The 16,491-nt window shown below is 38.1% G+C and overlaps 2 protein-coding genes across 2 annotated transcripts; both read right to left on the bottom strand.

Annotated features, from left to right (window-relative positions):
- Positions 1–5,369, bottom strand: cart4 (cocaine- and amphetamine-regulated transcript 4). The gene is made up of 5 exons (XM_087787215.1): positions 4,017–5,369; positions 2,649–2,821; positions 2,447–2,584; positions 755–835; positions 1–588 (listed from the first exon to the last, which is right to left on the bottom strand). The coding sequence occupies exons 3-5, from the start codon at positions 2,564–2,566 to the stop codon at positions 481–483; spliced, it is 309 nt and encodes a 102-aa protein (XP_087643341.1). The 5' UTR covers positions 2,567–2,584; positions 2,649–2,821; positions 4,017–5,369; the 3' UTR covers positions 1–480.
- Positions 5,370–6,844: 1,475 nt separating this feature from the next.
- Positions 6,845–15,414, bottom strand: pogza (pogo transposable element derived with ZNF domain a). The gene is made up of 24 exons (XM_087787214.1): positions 15,288–15,414; positions 14,424–14,530; positions 14,292–14,349; positions 14,082–14,222; positions 13,504–13,617; positions 13,346–13,431; positions 13,151–13,273; positions 12,770–13,020; positions 12,405–12,550; positions 12,050–12,150; positions 11,833–11,979; positions 11,407–11,541; positions 11,139–11,211; positions 10,967–11,060; positions 10,722–10,868; positions 10,585–10,644; positions 10,379–10,488; positions 9,602–9,659; positions 9,194–9,356; positions 8,713–9,120; positions 8,336–8,635; positions 8,079–8,273; positions 7,866–7,996; positions 6,845–7,040 (listed from the first exon to the last, which is right to left on the bottom strand). Exons 2-24 carry the CDS (start codon positions 14,481–14,483, stop codon positions 6,947–6,949), a joined length of 3,195 nt encoding a protein of 1,064 aa, XP_087643340.1. The 5' UTR covers positions 14,484–14,530; positions 15,288–15,414; the 3' UTR covers positions 6,845–6,946.
- Positions 15,415–16,491: the final 1,077 nt, after the last annotated feature.

The raw sequence follows: 16,491 nt of genomic DNA, 5'->3' as shown, positions 1-16,491 counted from the left end.
TGTCATTTGAAGATTTTTATTACACAAAATACTTAGACTTTACAGAGGAACATGCATCACTGAAAGTGTACTTCTGAGGAGACTCTTGAAAACAAACTTAAAATCTGTTGAATTTCTATCGTTAGAAAAAAAAAAAAAGTTTAATATGAATATGCAGTAAATCTCATGTGGGAGAGCAAACATACACACAACTGATTTAATGTCACGACAAATTCACAAAATTTAGGCTGAATTCATGCTTTACTTTATGTCGACTTATCTTGGAATTTCTTGAAAGTGTTTTTTTTAATTTTTACTTCCTGTTTTAATTGAAACGTACTATAATTGACAGGTGATCAACACTCCCCTCTAGTGGCTGATTTGGTGAAGTGGTGAGTTGACACAGATGGTAAAGAAATTTGCGACGTTAGCTCGTGACGTTTTTCACCACGTGAAGGAGCTTCGTTTCAAAGTTGACCTCTGACCCCCGGTCAAAAGAGTTCAGTAGCAGCGCAGGAAGAAGGTGTTGCACGCCGTCCCCCGCAGACAGTCGCACAGGCGGCCGATCCTGGGCCCGTGTTTCATGGCGCACCTCTCGCCCACGTCACACTGACCACAACACACACCACAGTGAGACACACAGCAACACTTCTGTGAAGAAGACACTATCCTAATATCCATCTATATGTATGTGTTTCACAAGTGTTGAACTTTGACAAAGAGAAAAAAAAGGTGTATTATTCCGACATTTAAATTGTTGACGTCACGTTCTCACCCGAGGAATGACGCTGGCTTTCTTCTCCACTGAGAGTCCGACACCATCGTCCTCTTCCAGAAAGTTCTGCAGAGCGTCAGTCTGAAGACACACAAGATAGTGGTCATAATGTAATGGCAGGTGGGTTTATGTTGTGGAATTAACGTAAAAATCAAGTGTAGATTAAACAGGATTAACCCTCATGTGTGTCAGAAGACGATCATTAATCCAGAGATCATCGTCCGGAAATGTAATTAACGCACACACACATTCACACACACACACAGACTAGTGTCCGTCACCACAACGTGCACGTGAAAAGGTCAATAATCAGATGATTGCTTCTCATTTGAACGTTGGCGGCGACATCATCGTGACCTTTCACAGCCTTCATCTGAGCACACAGAGACAAATGAAGAGACTCTGAACTTTGCTCTGTCAATCGTTGGCGACCTTTGACTCTTTGGTGTGATGGACACAACAATCGACTTGTTGCCGACTTCATTAGATGCTGTGACACTTAATTGGAGGAAACTCAACTGACGCACTTTGTTTTCCACCGTATTTAGAGTCGATTCACCTGCTGGTTATTTTTACCTCTAGCACATGTCTTGACAATATCAAGACACACATTAATCGTCAACCTTTTAAACAGCCAGAAAAATGTCATTAACGTCATTTTCAAGGACAGACCTTCAGAATAATAACATTCAAAAATAAATTACCCTGATTGGAAAAAAAAAAAAAAAATTCAAAAGGGTCCTCCTGCTCCCTCAATTGAATGGAAATTAAAATTGTTGTCTTTTCTACACGTTTCCTCGTATCTCTTGTTCCTTCGAAGTTCAAGAGTTAAATGTCAGCTAATGTGAAAACTCTCCTGACTCACTCCCATGAAGTATTTTTCTCCAAGATGCAGTAAGTCCTTCATCATTACCATGTTTTAAAGTTATTACTTTATAAAATTCTGAATTCTGAAATCTCGGCAAACAAGAAGTTACGAGAGTGGACATCAGTCCAACATCTATTTAAGACACACTTAAATGAACACATTAGTTGACCTTTAATGGATTACAAAAAAGAAATTCCCATAGCACTGATTTAGCCTGTTTATCTACAGCAAGAGTGTATGTTATTGTTATTTTACTAGTCTACAGGTCTTAAAAAATATAAATATACTAAATATACACCATAAAATCATATTGACGTGTCAAGAATTTGACTCAAATGTTACTTGGGAGAAAATCTGGTATTTTTTCAAAATAAAACAATCGAATTTTAGCAATTACAGATGCCTAACCAGAGATAAATGTAATTAAACGAAAAAATGTTTATACGAGAAATGCAACATTTTCTTTAAAATATAAATTACGACATTGGTTGGTATTTGTCACCGATTCATTATTATTTACTTCTCGTCAAAATTAATTATGAAGTATACATTTGACTTATTAGAAATGGTACCTTCAAATATTTGTAAAAACTTTTTATTTGTATTCAACAAATGATGATGTAATCAAATATTGTATTCGTTTCTATGAGTCCCATTAGTAAACTTTTATTTTTGGGAAATCTGAAAATAAATAAGAATTATTCTCTGATAACTTAGGTTGAATTTTGGAGAACATTGTTGACTTTTTTTTTAAAACCTGAAACTCTCTTAAACACTGTTTTCGCTCATAATTTAAAAAATAAAGTGAAAGTCATGGAACTCACCAGTTGCTGGGTGGTCATGCCCACAAAGGGCTGGTCAGGTGACCTTTGACCCTGACAGAATGAGGTCAGAATGGACAGGCAGATGGACAAGTAGACAACCACTCGGACGGTCTCCATCATCCACTTGTTCGTCGTCACCTGAGGAATACATTTCAGAACTATTCTTCGCTGGCATCCCACAATAATAAGAAGTTCAACTCACAAGGATCTGCTTCAGCTCTTCTCACGTGGATCCTCAGGTCTGCTGGTCTGGGGTCTGTGCTGCCTCTCCTCCTCCCGCCCGAGCATTTATGCTGCCGCCTCTGCGTCACGTCTGATCCGCCTCATCAATATTCAGCAGGTCTGAGTGGACGTGTCGTCGACCTGCGTCTGCGTCTGACCTCATGAACCAGGGATCACGTGAATGACGACAGATGAAAAGTTAGTTGCACCTCAGACAAGCTTTTTTCCTGTAGTTATTGATCGAGAAACACATTCATTCTTGAATCTGTAGCAGAACTCCGACAGCTTAGACTCTTTCTGTACACCCAACTTCTTTTGTAAACAAAACACTTGCAGTTGCAGCAGTTCATTGATGTCGCAGTTACACTGTTCTAACAGCAGAGGGAGCCAGAAGCTATTAATTTATTCTTACGTATTGCAGCTTTTATCATGTCCATCTATTATGAGAGGACCTTCTGTTTTTTAACTTAAATATTTTGAACAAACACACATGCTAGAAACATTTAGGGTAATGACCCAGCTACTCAGGGCAACATCGGAGGGGGAGCCATTGAAATGTCTCATGTATTAATAGAGACAGACGGCCACTCACTGACATTAACATATAAAAAGGTAAATAAAAATATATTTTCAGTTTAAAACTGTTAAATCAAAACTAAATCAAACAATGATTAAACGACGCAAAATTGGTGGGAATTTTTTTAGGTACTTTTCTAACACTAGTTTTTTTTTTTTAATCGTGCGTATTGCGGCTTTAACAAAGTCTGTCCATTATACAAAGCAAGGAGCTTCTGATTAAAACCAAAAATATGTTTTTATATAAACATACATGCTAGAAACATTTAAGTTAACGTCCCAGCTACTAAGGGCAACATAGGGGGGTAAAAGTTGGAAATGTGTCCGTAAGTACACTGCAACTCAAAGACATAATAATGTAGATGAAAAATATATATTTGACTTTAATCAAATAATGATAAAAAGAATTAAGGAGAAACAACTTTGGGGAAAAAATGTTATTAAGGTTCGATTCTAACTCTAGGGGGAGCCAAAAACAATTAGTTTAATCTTGCGTATTACGGTTTTAATATTGTCTGTCCATTGCTCCAAGCAAGGAGCTTCTGAAAAACATTTCTAAACAATGTGAGAAACTTTAAGTGTAATGTCCCAGCTACTTGGGGCGACAGCTGGGGGACACCTTAGACTCCAAGTCGTTTATTTGGACTACAGGAAAAATTGGAGTCCTTAGAGGAAAAACCTGCAACCTTCCCACTGTGAACCTCATGATTCGAAATGTTAAACGAGGATAGAAGCGAAAAGAGTGATGATGTCATGAGACAAATGCCAACACCTTGTTATCAGTCCTGTCTTCAGACTCAAACGTTCCCTCCATCCTCAGGGACTCGGATCCGTCCACGTCTGTTCGTCACATCTCCGGCGTCGCCGTCACACCGAGGACATTCATCACAAGCTCATCAGACGTTCGGTGGGCTCAGAGCGAGTCCAGGGGTCACCGTGGCGACGGATGTCATCACACAAGAGTCGTAACTACGTCAGTGGAAACGTAAACTTTGACATGTTTTTTTAAGACCTTCAGTCTGTAGGAAGAAGAGAGGTTCGGGGATGAGTCATAGTGATAATATAAAGACCTGTCAGTCAACTGACCTCAACATCCAACTGGTCTGCTAGAAAAGTTGTTTCAAGTCATGTTTTTTAATCATTTTTATTTTTTTTAAATTATAAATCTGTAATCTTTAATTTCCTTCCTCTTGGTCCTGCTTTTTCAGACACAAACATTTTCAAAGCATTGTCTTCAGTGGACGAGTTGATAGAGAAAGTTAAATAACAAAAAAAGAAGAATAGAAATTTATAAACTAAAATTTCAAACTAAATTTGAACATTATTAAAACAAGTTAGACAGTGAAATTTAAAAGAGGTTTTACACAACCATCAATTAACTTTTAATTCATTTTCTTCTTCTCCAAACCGTCATTTTAGTGGCTAAACTAAACAACAATTTTCTTAAGCAGCCGTTTGTCTCATCGGTCAACGTCCACTATAGTTTTCTATACATGGACATGGCTGCAGGGCCAAACACGTGAACACGACCAGGGTCGGACCACGATGACAGTCGTCTCCTCACACTCCCTCACAACAGTGGAGGTCAAAGTCACTAAATATTCAGGAGCCAGACGAGACGAGCGACGACGACCTTCAACTGTCGTGTCCGCAAGAAATACGATTGTGGTCTTTTCAGAGAAAAAAAAAGAAAAAAAAAAAGCTGTCGTCAGACACCGACATGAACGTGGACCCTGATGATAAGGTGGACGAGGACTTGTTATATGACTAATCAGCTCAGTTTATTCAAGGAAGATCATGAATGACTGCAACTGTATGAAGGTTCGAGTGGTAAATGTGGAAGAATATCAGAGATACCAGGATATTGAAGGGTTGAATTTAACATTTGAAATGTTAACTGTTGAAAATGATTTGTTTTTTGAATAACTGGATTTAATCATTTCTATATTAAAAGGTTAAATTCGTTTTTATTTAGGTAAATACATTGTGTATTAAAAATACATTTTCTAATTTCAATACTTTCGCCTTTTAAGTCTATATACATATTGTTAATCTAAACTGTTCAATAAAAACGAATTCAAACTTTCAATACAGACATGATTGAATTAAATGTTTCAATAAAAAAACCAATTAACCCTTAAATATACAAAGGATTGACTTAAATTATTTAATAAAAACAAATTGAACCTTTCAACATACAAATGATTCAGACATTTTTTTTTATTACATGCTAGCTAATAATTTAAGAGTTTGAACATTTGAAATGTTCAATTCAAAGACTGATATAATTTTAAAGTAATCGAGCTCATCTTTCCAGGGTGTCCCTTCTCTCTCACACCCTCTAGCTGCGCCCAGACCTGCTTAAGCAGAAGAATAATCCTATTGAGGTAGTTGTGGGTTTGATCTCATCACGTCATCTTTGTGTTTGAGTGATGGATGTGATGAGTTAGCAAATGATGAATTGACTTTGTAGTTCTGACACGAGTTGTTTAAGAACGTCCTGATTGAAATGACGAGATTCCTCGTCAGTCCAGTCTCTGCTGGACTGGTTCTTAGAATACGAGCTGCAGACGCGGCGGATGTTTCCGTTTAATTGCTGACCTTCAGCTGACGATATGAAGAGTCTGTGGAAAGAAAGTAATTACAAACCGTTATGTTATCAGCCCGGAGCAGGGACCCTCTGAAGGTCCCACATCAAACGCACCTATAACATGCCGACCTATGTCACGTGACACATGTTCCCCATGGCGTGCTGGCCCTTTAAGAAGCCGATATTAAAATACCAGACGTGACGTGCGACCATGGCTTTTTCGGAAATGCGATGCTAACAAATGGAGGAAAAAATTAGATGAAACAGAAAATAACCTTCATCTATGGAAGCATATGAGTGACATTAAATGTTAGATGGTTAAACTTTTTTAATTGTTTTAATTGAAAGTATTTTTATTGTTTTTTTTTTCAATAACTAATTTCAATAATGTTTGTATTCAAAAATAATTCGTAATTTAATTAAACAATCATATTCCTTCTTTTTTTTCCTAATATATTTTGATTCCAATCATTTAAAAATGAGTTTTCTAAATTCAATATTTTTAATTTGACATTGTTTTATATTCTTTATAAAATATAATATATTAAGTATCACCAGGCAATCGTGTACCAAGCTACTTTTCAGCCATTATTATTCCAACATCTTGTACAGCAAAAAACCCAAATTCAACCATTGAATATTCCGAAGGCGCTGATGTACTTCCATAATAATCTGAGTTTGCATTGTTAGTAACCATTCTAAACACAATTATAACAAACTCTGCCGAGTCTCACATGGATCGGACCCTCTGCTGGTGGACGACAGCTCGGATCACCATCACATCATTGACACCTGTCAATCACACGCTGACACAGGAACCAGAAATATGACCCAAGAGCTGGAGGCCGTAGACTCACGCTGGTGTGGGGGACGGCAGCAGCAGCATGGAACCTCTCAAGTGTTAGATTTTCACAATAAATGAATCATCGCCAACGCTTTGTCCCAGCCAACCAGGGTAGAAGCTCACTTGTATGACTCACGCGGACAAGAAGCACATATATATCTTGAAGTAGTTTCTTACAAAAGCAGTTCATTTGAATCACTGAGGGTTCCTTCAGAGCTTCGACGTGTTACGTGTAACCACTAACTCCACCAGAAGCAGTCTGGACGCTCTACTTGCACAGAGTGTCCGTCAGAGTCTGGACCAGCAGAGCCGCCTCTGCAGACTCAGTGTTGGGCTGAAGCTGACACACCTCAGCAAAAGACCTGGGAGAGAAAGAGTCACATGTCACGTCACCAGATCAATGACAGTTTGGATTAACTTGGATTAAATGAAAGTGCAACAAAAGCCAGTTTCCCGCATGTGATCACGTGATCAGAGCGATCTCCACAAAAAACACACTTAAGTTAATGCAGTATCACATGAGGACATGATTTGTTAACAAAATACTTTTATTCTATAAATATAATAAGAATATGCATGTGTTGCACAGATGAGCCTCACATTTTAATGAAGCACAGAGATGATTAGACAATCTTCATCATCATCATCATCATCACTACTCAGAGCTTTCAGTTACTGATTTGCAGTTTTAAACAAGCCTATGAACGTAGTATTTGTTGTCTATAAACCCGTATGTAAAAATATAAACATTTACACCGGTTACAACAGTGTGTGATTTATGTCAGGTTATACAGTTTAAATCTATGTTTTCATTTGCGTTTTTTTTCAGAGAAAAGAATCACATTCATTCAAGAAGGTCAACGGCTGGAGACACCAAGTTCTGTTGACAATTTCAAGTTGAAACTGCTGTTCATATAACGTCTTCTGTCTATGGCAGGTCGGAGATGAACATCAGGCCTATGACTGCAGCAGCGACAGCTTGCAACAGTACGATCGTGACAACAACTCTGAACGCATTAAACGAGTCTGTGTAGTGAAAAAGGTTTGGGGGACTGCTGTTGTAAAGTCCTCAGACAATACTACAAATACATCCTTGTAACTACACTATTGCAATATGTGGCATATATTGTATCGTTAACCCTGTATCATGATCGTAATGTATCACCAGAGACGATGCAAAAACGAACCTGGACAGGAAGTGTTTCTGGGCTCTGAGGATTGATGTGACTTCACTCAGCCAGCATGTCATTGTCTGAGCCAGCTGGTCCAGACTGAGGCTCTCTAGACCACGTTGGCCCTGCAACTGAGTCCAACGAGCCTGAACAAATCACACGGATCAGCATCAGAGAGACGGCCACAGGTCAGAACCAGACAGACCGACATGGTGCTGTTTGTCTCACCTGCAGGAAATCTTTGAGCACTGGCATCACGCACACAGCAAGCGGCTGTCCAAGGGAGCTGCAGGACTGAGGCAAGAAGAGCGTCTCTGTGGACAATTCAGAGAGTTCACTCTGGAACTTTTCAGTCTGGTGATGGCGATGGGTGTCGAGGATGAGCAGAGACTGAGGATTAGCTGCTGCGTGATGTCGCCACACCTGCAGAAAGAAACGGTGAAGAAATGCAATTTAAAGAGGAGAGAGGAGCGAGCCAACCCAACCTGGTTGGTCCAGATGCTGAGGCGGTCCTGTTCAAGGGATCCCGGGGGTACAGCTTGCAGCAGCACATTGTTTGGGAATCCTTTGGGCAGGCGAGGTTGGTTTCCCCGGAAGAAGAGCAGAGGTGTGAAGAAGGTTCCGTCCGCCAGGCCTGACAACACCACCTCAAACAGAGGCAGCTCGGCGGGCAAACCCACAAGGTGGAAGTTTGACAAAGTACAGTGCTGGTCTCCCATATGGATGAAGATGGGGAGTTCATCCATGAAGCCAACACAACCTGGACTCAGAGAACCTATCTCCACCTGCAGTCGGAACACACAGTGATAAGATTCAGAACACTTGATGGAGAACGACGACGAAAGACACAGGTGATTCTGACCTTGGCACAGAGCGACTGGATAAAGTGAGATCCCTCATCCATGACACTCTGAGGCAACAGGCACTTTCTGTGATTGTGGAGATCCAAGCGGTGATACAGCAGGAAGTCCACAGTCCAAGAGAAGCAATCCATCACAGGAATGTCTGTATCACCCAATGCCACCTTGGCCTCCTCCAGGATCAGAGATTGGCTGACATGGAGCTGCTGCTCCCACATACCTAGCAGCCACAGCAACAGCTTCTCTGTGTCCCAGTGCCATCTGCAGGCCAACTCCTTTTTCCTCTTCGCCGTCCACTTCCGGATCTGAATCGGAGGCCAGTTGAAGAGCTGCGAAGCCTGAGGGATGCCGTTGCAGAGGGAGAAGAGGATCACCGAAAGCTCGTACATCGTCTGACTGACACCGTTGCCCTGTGGAAGACACCCGCACGGATGTGAGTAAAAGCGGGGAGAAATATTGTCCATGTTGTCCTACAATACTCACTATCCGAGGTTTCGTAGCACCTTTGAACCTGATGGTCATGGCAGGGCGGGAGGAGAAAGACAAGGAAGTGTGGAGTGTAACCGATAGTTTAGATGAGAGCTGCTGAGGTGACACAAGCTCAATGGGGACGAAGGAACCTCGACATGATGACTTCCGAGAGATGCTGATGAGGAAACAGATGTTTACACATTATTTTTTACGCAGTCTTGTAATTATCATTTATTCACGTTTCTTGCTTTTTCATATATATATATATATATATATATATATATATATATAATTTTTTTTTTTTTTTAGAAATCCCCACCCAACAACTACATAGGTATTGATGAAATACAGTATTTTAACCAGGTTCCATTTGTTGTATCATATAATTTAGACATCATTTACCTCTGTAATGTCATTTACCTGCCAGCCAGGTCATCCTCCATTTCACTTAGTCTCCGTTTCATATAAACATTCGGCTCTAAAGAGGGAAAAAGACAAAGAATCTTAATAAGACCACCGGGTGAATAGTGGCTCTAGGAGCACTCAAGTGGCCAAAAGGTAAGTAAGGAAGGTAAAAAGGGGTGTAAAAATAAAATAAATAAAGGTATATTCAAGCAATGATCGCAAAATCAAACTATGTCGGCCTAAAGCCAGATGGTGTAAAGAAGGTCAAATATAATGCTCCTTTAACACAGTTCAACACTGAATAGTTTTTTCATTAAATATATTTTTCACTCAGTTCTGTGTCTCTGAGGAGCTTAGTACGCTGATGTGCTCAGGAAAGAGAATCTATTTTTCTCTGCCAGCAAAGTTGCTTTTGTAAGTTGTTGCAACATAGTTTAAAATCTGTATTTATTCTTTAAACATCTCAAAAAAGCAAATACTACAATTTTGACTGAATGCACAAGTATGTCATTTAAAGTACAGACGTGCTGCTGAGTCAAACACATTTAATGTAAATGACCTTATCTGGCTCCTTCCGGAGACAAATTTTAATAAAGTTTATTTTTAATTTAAAAAAAAAATAATAAGATGCCAGAATAATATAATTAATAAAAAATAGGATTAAAAATAAAAGCATGGCATTTAATATCATCTTCATTATTCTGTGTCAGTGCGTCCCGAGTGGTATTGAACTTCTCAAGTCTTTAAAAGTTATTTTATTCTTGTACAAAACTGACTGCTTCAGTGTGTTACCTGGGTTTGTGATACAGGAGTGTTCCTCTTCCTCAAGCAGGTGGTTTGCCATCACGTCTCCTCTCCATGTTTGAAAGGAGCAAACTCCACACATCAGTTTCTTTTTAAGCCTGAGATGCAGACACAAGTGTAAAGGTTTGTTGGTGACACTTTTAAAATAGACAACAAAAAGCTGCTTAGGTACATCTCAGGATAGATTCATGTACCTGGGTGGAGACTGGAATATGGTGCAGTATTGGGAATATTTCTTAGCATGAGAGTGATTGCTGCATGGACACAACAAGAATACATTGTCATCAGAAGTTTTTGATATAATACTTGACAAAGCATTTATGAGACTTACTTGATCATGTGATTAGCGTACGCTCTGGAGCAGCACGTGGTGAAGTCGCACAATGAGCAGTGGACCACTGACGGGAAGTGAGAGGTGAAGTCATAAACACTGTTCAGACACTCGACGCAGCAGTGACACGTATCATAGTCGTCCTCGCTGAACCAGGAAAAGCAGAACAGATGACTATTAAATATTCAGATTCTCTTAACCACTTCAAAACTTATAAAAAATAAACTGCTGGATGCTTTGTTTACCCTTTGATCTCGAAGTTTAGAAAAAGAGACCTTGACCGGAACTCCTTCCTTTGTTCTTTGTTTTCTGCTATAGAAACTTTTTCCTCAACATACACTCCCTGACAGAAAACAAAAAGATAAATTAACTTTACATACATTTAAAAAATAACTTTTATCAGTTTTAGTTGATCACTTGCCTCCGTCTGATCCAGCAGTGTCCTGTGAGCATTGCTTCCTGATCTCCTGGAGTAAACTCTGACACTAATCTGCACACAGACAAACTCAGGTTCAATTCAGTGACACATTCAGTACCATTTAACCACAAGAGTTTCCAAATTGAAAGCAGAAAAGTTTGATGATATAATCATATTATCAATGCTATGATGTCAGTGTTCTTTATTTTCAAATGTTTTATTATGTAAAAAAAAATATTTCAGTTTGCGTCAAGAGCAAATACATACCTTGGTTCCTGTTTTGAGTGTGGCCAAATGAGTGGGTTTGATAGATGCGCAGTGGTGAACCAGTTTGTGTGCGATCCTGTCATTTACGTAGAGAAAGTGTAGACGACACTGGTCACAGCTCAAAAGGCTTTTTTTCTGAAAATGAAAAAAATACATTGGCAAGAAGAACAAGTCATTACCGAGGGCAATATAAAGAATATATGCGACAAAATAGAACACTATCTGTTTTAAAGTTTTCTCACAAAAGTTTTCCAATTATATTTAGGTACAATGGGACCTGAACTTAAACACTCTAACTACCCAAACGTAATCAAATGCATTGGTGGGTGTGTTTAGAGTAGACGACAGTGACAAAAATGCTTTTCAGGTGGTTTTATTTAGTATTTAGTATTAGGTATTTTAATCATTGATGGTGACAGTTAATACCTGGTGTCTGATGAAGTGCCGCTGGTAGCAGGAGCTACTGTGCAGGACTCTCAGACAGTACTGACACAGTAGGTGTTTTGTGTTTGCATGAAACCTCTCAAAATGAAACCAGACGTCCAAGAAGAACGATGACCTGAAGTTACATACCTGTAGCAAACCACACAAAAATCTTAGAGATATTTTGATCGTCAGATGTATTACATTGAGTGAGTTAGACCTGGCAGACATAGGGCATCTCTCCTGGTTCATGTGTTGTCTTCATGTGATGCAGGAAGTTTCCTTCACTGTCAAACACCAGTTCACAGATCTTACACTTAACTGTGGAGAAAAACATTTTATTACTACGTTGTCTTTTCTGCGTCTAAATTTCGAACTGAACCGAAAAATTAAAAAAAATTAAAGGCGTGTTAGTGTTAGTCAGTTCATATTTTCATCCATTTATTTTCCACCACTTTCATTTTTTAATCAAAGCCAGAAGTACAAACACTGCCAGCTTAGAAAAGAATAAGAACTTATATCCAGTTATTTAAATTATATGCAACAAAGACATAAAATACAATTATGAGATTTACCTGGACATGGGTGGTTCAAGTGAACATCGTTCAGATGGCCTTTTAGCTTTAACGGAGTATGAAACCGACGCAAGCAGTAAGAACATGATGAAATGGCTTCTGATACTGCTGACTTAGTGGCATGCTTCTTCATGTGTGACATCAACCTGTGACAAAATAAATGTTTAGGAAGATAATTTGACAGAAAATTTAAAAATGTATATATATCGCAAGGTTAAACTTAGATGGTGTTATAGTGAATTCAAAAATGATATTTAAACTTGGCTTTTGATCATTACTAATACCTATTGACAGTTACATATGATATGAAAAAATAATTAAAGGTTCCTACAAACTATTAACCGATATGCATCTGTGGGACTTACTCAATGTTGCTGGACAACATCTGGTAACAGATGATGCATTTATACGTTCCTGTGTGCTGTGATGCAACATCTGATGTGGGGCCGCCACTAGAATTGTAATAGTAATCATCCACTGTGGTTACAAGCTTGCTTTCGGGCATCAGAGGCAGATCTTTTAAGCCTTCAATGACATCTATGGATGAGAAGGGGTCTGCCTCAATCGGGACCACCTCGGACATTTTGACAGACTTTTGGACAGGAGATACGGTGGACTGGAGGAGACAAAATAAATGGAGGGTATTGCCACTGGGAGAATGTTTGTTACAAATAAATTCTAGAATGCACAATTAAAAAACTGTAACATGTTGTCTTGAGGTCATGGGTGTCTGAAACTTGCGATACCTTCCTGCTGTTTTTAAAATCTCCAGAGGACTTCTTTCTCTTCTTCCGCCTTTCTCTGGAAGACTGCTCCAGTTTCATCTTCTTAAGCTCATTTAGGCTCTGTGTTATGAATGGACTGCAGCGCTAAACAGGAGGGTTGAAAGAGTGAAACCACTTAAAAGTCACACTTATATCTTGAAATTAAATCTTACTTACACACATGAACCCACGAAGCTCTTTGACAACTTTGAACGACGACATGCAAACACCACACTTCGAAGGAGGGATGTGACTGAGTTGACCTGAACACACAAGACGGATCAAGGGTTACAAGCAGTAATAGAATAATTTCTGCATGAAAAGTAACTCTTTACCTCTATGAAATCTCTTGGTTGCTTCTATGGGTGTGTTGTCACGTTTAGTAGAAGTATTGACATTCAAGTCAAGGTCATTCAATACTTTTTTGGCTGCTAGACCTGAGAAGACACCTGAAACAAAGAAGAAAAAACAATCAGGAAAATGCTTTAGTTTCTAAATAATTTCATTTATCAACTGACCTACAGATCTTCTAAATCATCTGAGAATCATATGTAAATGTTTTAGTGTAAAATATGATTTATTTAGGGTTTAGTATTTTTTTTCCCCAAGGCATAACATTAAATATATTTTTTGATTATTACATATATTAACTTATTTACTTTGAAGCTTTTTAATCATAAATCATTCAATTTTCTCTGACTTACACCTGAGAAATGAAGTTTAACAAAAATTGTTTTTCTTTTCCAACACTGATAATACTTGACATTTAGCTACCTATAAGATGATTGTGCGAAATCAAAAAACCTGCTTCTTTCTTATAAAACAGCTTGAATTTTAAAAACCGAAGAGATGGTGACAAACAGAAGTAACTGATATGGTAACTAAGTTGATAACTGAATTGGTGTTACTGTACCTGAGATAACTGGAACACTGACAGGCTCAGGTGCTGCTTCACTGACATCTTCACTTGGTTCCTTTTTAATGTGCTGGACTGTGGTGAAACCAGTGGCTGAACCAGGTGGATGACAATTGAGCTTAAATTCTTTAGTGCCATCTAGACAAGGAAAATATAATTTCAAACATTTATTTTTAACCAATGTAAATTTACAATAAATAAACTTACGTCCATTAAATGTAACCGCTCGCCCATTAATGGCAAAGCTCAGTGGCGCTCCTGTTGACTGAATAAAAAAGTAGCATAGTATTCATAATGTAGTTCTGGAAAAGTGCATAATACTATTATGTTTACAATTACCTTGAGTGGAAAACTGCTTCCACACGTCTTTAGGTCCCCAGGCTTAAAAGGAGGTGGCATGGTCCCGACTTCCTTGACAGCTGAGTGCTCCTCTTCTCCCTGAAAAGCTAACAACACGGTCTGTCATTCAGGTGATTTGGAAATGACGCCTTCCAAGCCATGGTTTATACAACTCTCCTACTTCTTCTCATTGTGGACAGGCATTTAACACATTGGTGATGTTTGAGTGTTTAACTGTTGTATGTACCACACATTTTTAAACTGTGAAAACAATTATATATCTTACTTTCACTTGACACAGATGAAATAATCTCTACAGAGCTTTACATGACGCTTATATCCTGCCTTCCTTATAAGCAAACAAAACATCATTAGACTTAAAAACGTGAGACAGACAACACATGTCTATCACACGGAGGCAATAAAATGAAGTAATTTTGGTATATTTTACAAATGTTAAAATCTTTCATAACAATGACAACACTGTGATAGAACAATACTACAACAATAAACTACGTACATAGTTGCTCAAAAACATAATATAGTCAAGTTTTAACTTTATACACTACATGTTCTAACGTGGCAAGAGTTGTCTGACAATTTAATAAACAAAACTCAATCAGCTTAAGGATTGTTTGTGTAAACAAATCCGTATTGTAACACTAAATGTTGGATATATTTCAAACGCGAAGATTGCAGTTAGTACTTTTCAAAATGTATTTCCAATTGTGATATACCAAAAGAAATGGAAACTTATACGTCACCCTGCTAAGCTACTTTAGCTTACCCTAGCCAATGCTAGCCTAATGTGTTTACTGACATCTAAAGTTGTTGTTGTTTTTAAGTAACGGGAAATGTACTTACCTTGAATACGTAAAACAAACGTGTCATATATTCATGTCGCTATAAAAACGGAACAAATAAGTTATATTTCTAGAAAGAAAAGAGTAAAGGACGAAGCTAATGAAACGTGCAGCATTAGCACCCAGCGCGCTGTGTGTACAATTTCCGTATCCTTCCGCCAACCTGACGACAGGGCGGAGGGATATTAGTCAATCCAACGAAAGAAATAGCTTAAAAAGTGTTAATTTGCTTTTGCGTTGAATATATAATCAGCGATTATATTAAGTTCAACCAAAACACGCAATATCTACTGAAAATCAAGTAAATAACGAAAAAGTGGCCGATAAACAAGCGTAGTTAGCAAATGTTAGCACATGTGGCTAAGAGCTAACCACGACAGCTAATGCAAGAGGATAAATAGTATTTCAGAAACTATATTAACAAGTCTTTTATTGCTGTGTGAACTAATTCTTAAGTTAAAATATGACACGTATTTTGTTAAAATAACGGGGGAAAACCTGAAGCTGCTTTAAAGGCTCATGGATAGCTTGATAAAATTCAAGTTGTATATAAGCCGCAGTTAAGAAAGTTAAAAACCTCTGCAAATGAGTTTAACATGTGACTTTCATGTTAAGATTTAATTATTAAGGTAGTAAAAACTTTAAATTAACAGATACAAACTGAACAACAAGGCCTCTTCAAACAATGTCACTTCACCTTATGATGACCATGTATTTTCAATTTTGTCGTCAGACATCAACACAATAAAAAATTAAACCAGAACTCGTGAAATATCTATTGTGGAAGTTAATCTAGATCCACTGATTTAAGTTCTTAACTTTAAGGAAAATACAACCGAAATATACATCACATTTGATTGAAACTCATGCCAAATGGGCCATATTTGGTGCACCAAGTCATTCTATCTGGGCCGCGAATGGCTGTCTTGAATCAAAGTAGATTTATGTTTGTATTGATAATATTATCTATAAAGATGCCAATATTTAAAAGAAGCTAAGAAATATATCTTATCGGTGTCAGAAATTATACAAAGGCTTTGATTTTTTTCCCCAAAGTAAAAACGATTAAAAGGAATATACTTGGATGTTGTGTGATTCAGTTTGATATACAGGTTTGAGTTTCTATTAGTGAGTATAGGTTTGAGTATTGTATACAGATTATTTTCAAAAAATGTCTCTTAAAACACTGCATTTAATTTAAGCCT

This window comes from Callionymus lyra, chromosome 3 (genome assembly GCF_982586985.1).
Source record: "Callionymus lyra chromosome 3, fCalLyr1.hap1.1, whole genome shotgun sequence".
Taxonomy (NCBI): domain Eukaryota; kingdom Metazoa; phylum Chordata; class Actinopteri; order Syngnathiformes; family Callionymidae; genus Callionymus; species Callionymus lyra.
The sequence above is the reverse complement of the archived record's forward strand: the minus strand, read 5'-3'. Positions and strand labels throughout refer to the sequence as shown.

What these genes read in the sequence shown, in the direction of transcription:
- cart4 (XM_087787215.1), bottom strand. Translation starts at nt 2,566, where the DNA reads ATGATGGAGACCGTCCGAGTGGTTGTCTACTTGTCCATCTGCCTGTCC. An exon ending in GCATGACCACCCAGCAACTG is followed by an intron (nt 836 to 2,446) that starts GTGAGTTCCATG and finishes GTGTGTCTTCAG; the next exon opens with ACTGACGCTCTGCAGAACTT. An exon ending in AAGCCAGCGTCATTCCTCGG is followed by an intron (nt 589 to 754) that starts GTGAGAACGTGA and finishes TGTTGTGGTCAG; the next exon opens with TGTGACGTGGGCGAGAGGTG.
- pogza (XM_087787214.1), bottom strand. Translation starts at nt 14,483, where the DNA reads ATGCCACCTCCTTTTAAGCCTGGGGACCTAAAGACGTGTGGAAGCAGT. An exon ending in AACCAAGAGATTTCATAGAG is followed by an intron (nt 13,432 to 13,503) that starts GTAAAGAGTTAC and finishes TTGTGTGTTCAG; the next exon opens with GTCAACTCAGTCACATCCCT. An exon ending in AGATGCCCTATGTCTGCCAG is followed by an intron (nt 11,980 to 12,049) that starts GTCTAACTCACT and finishes GGTTTGCTACAG; the next exon opens with GTATGTAACTTCAGGTCATC.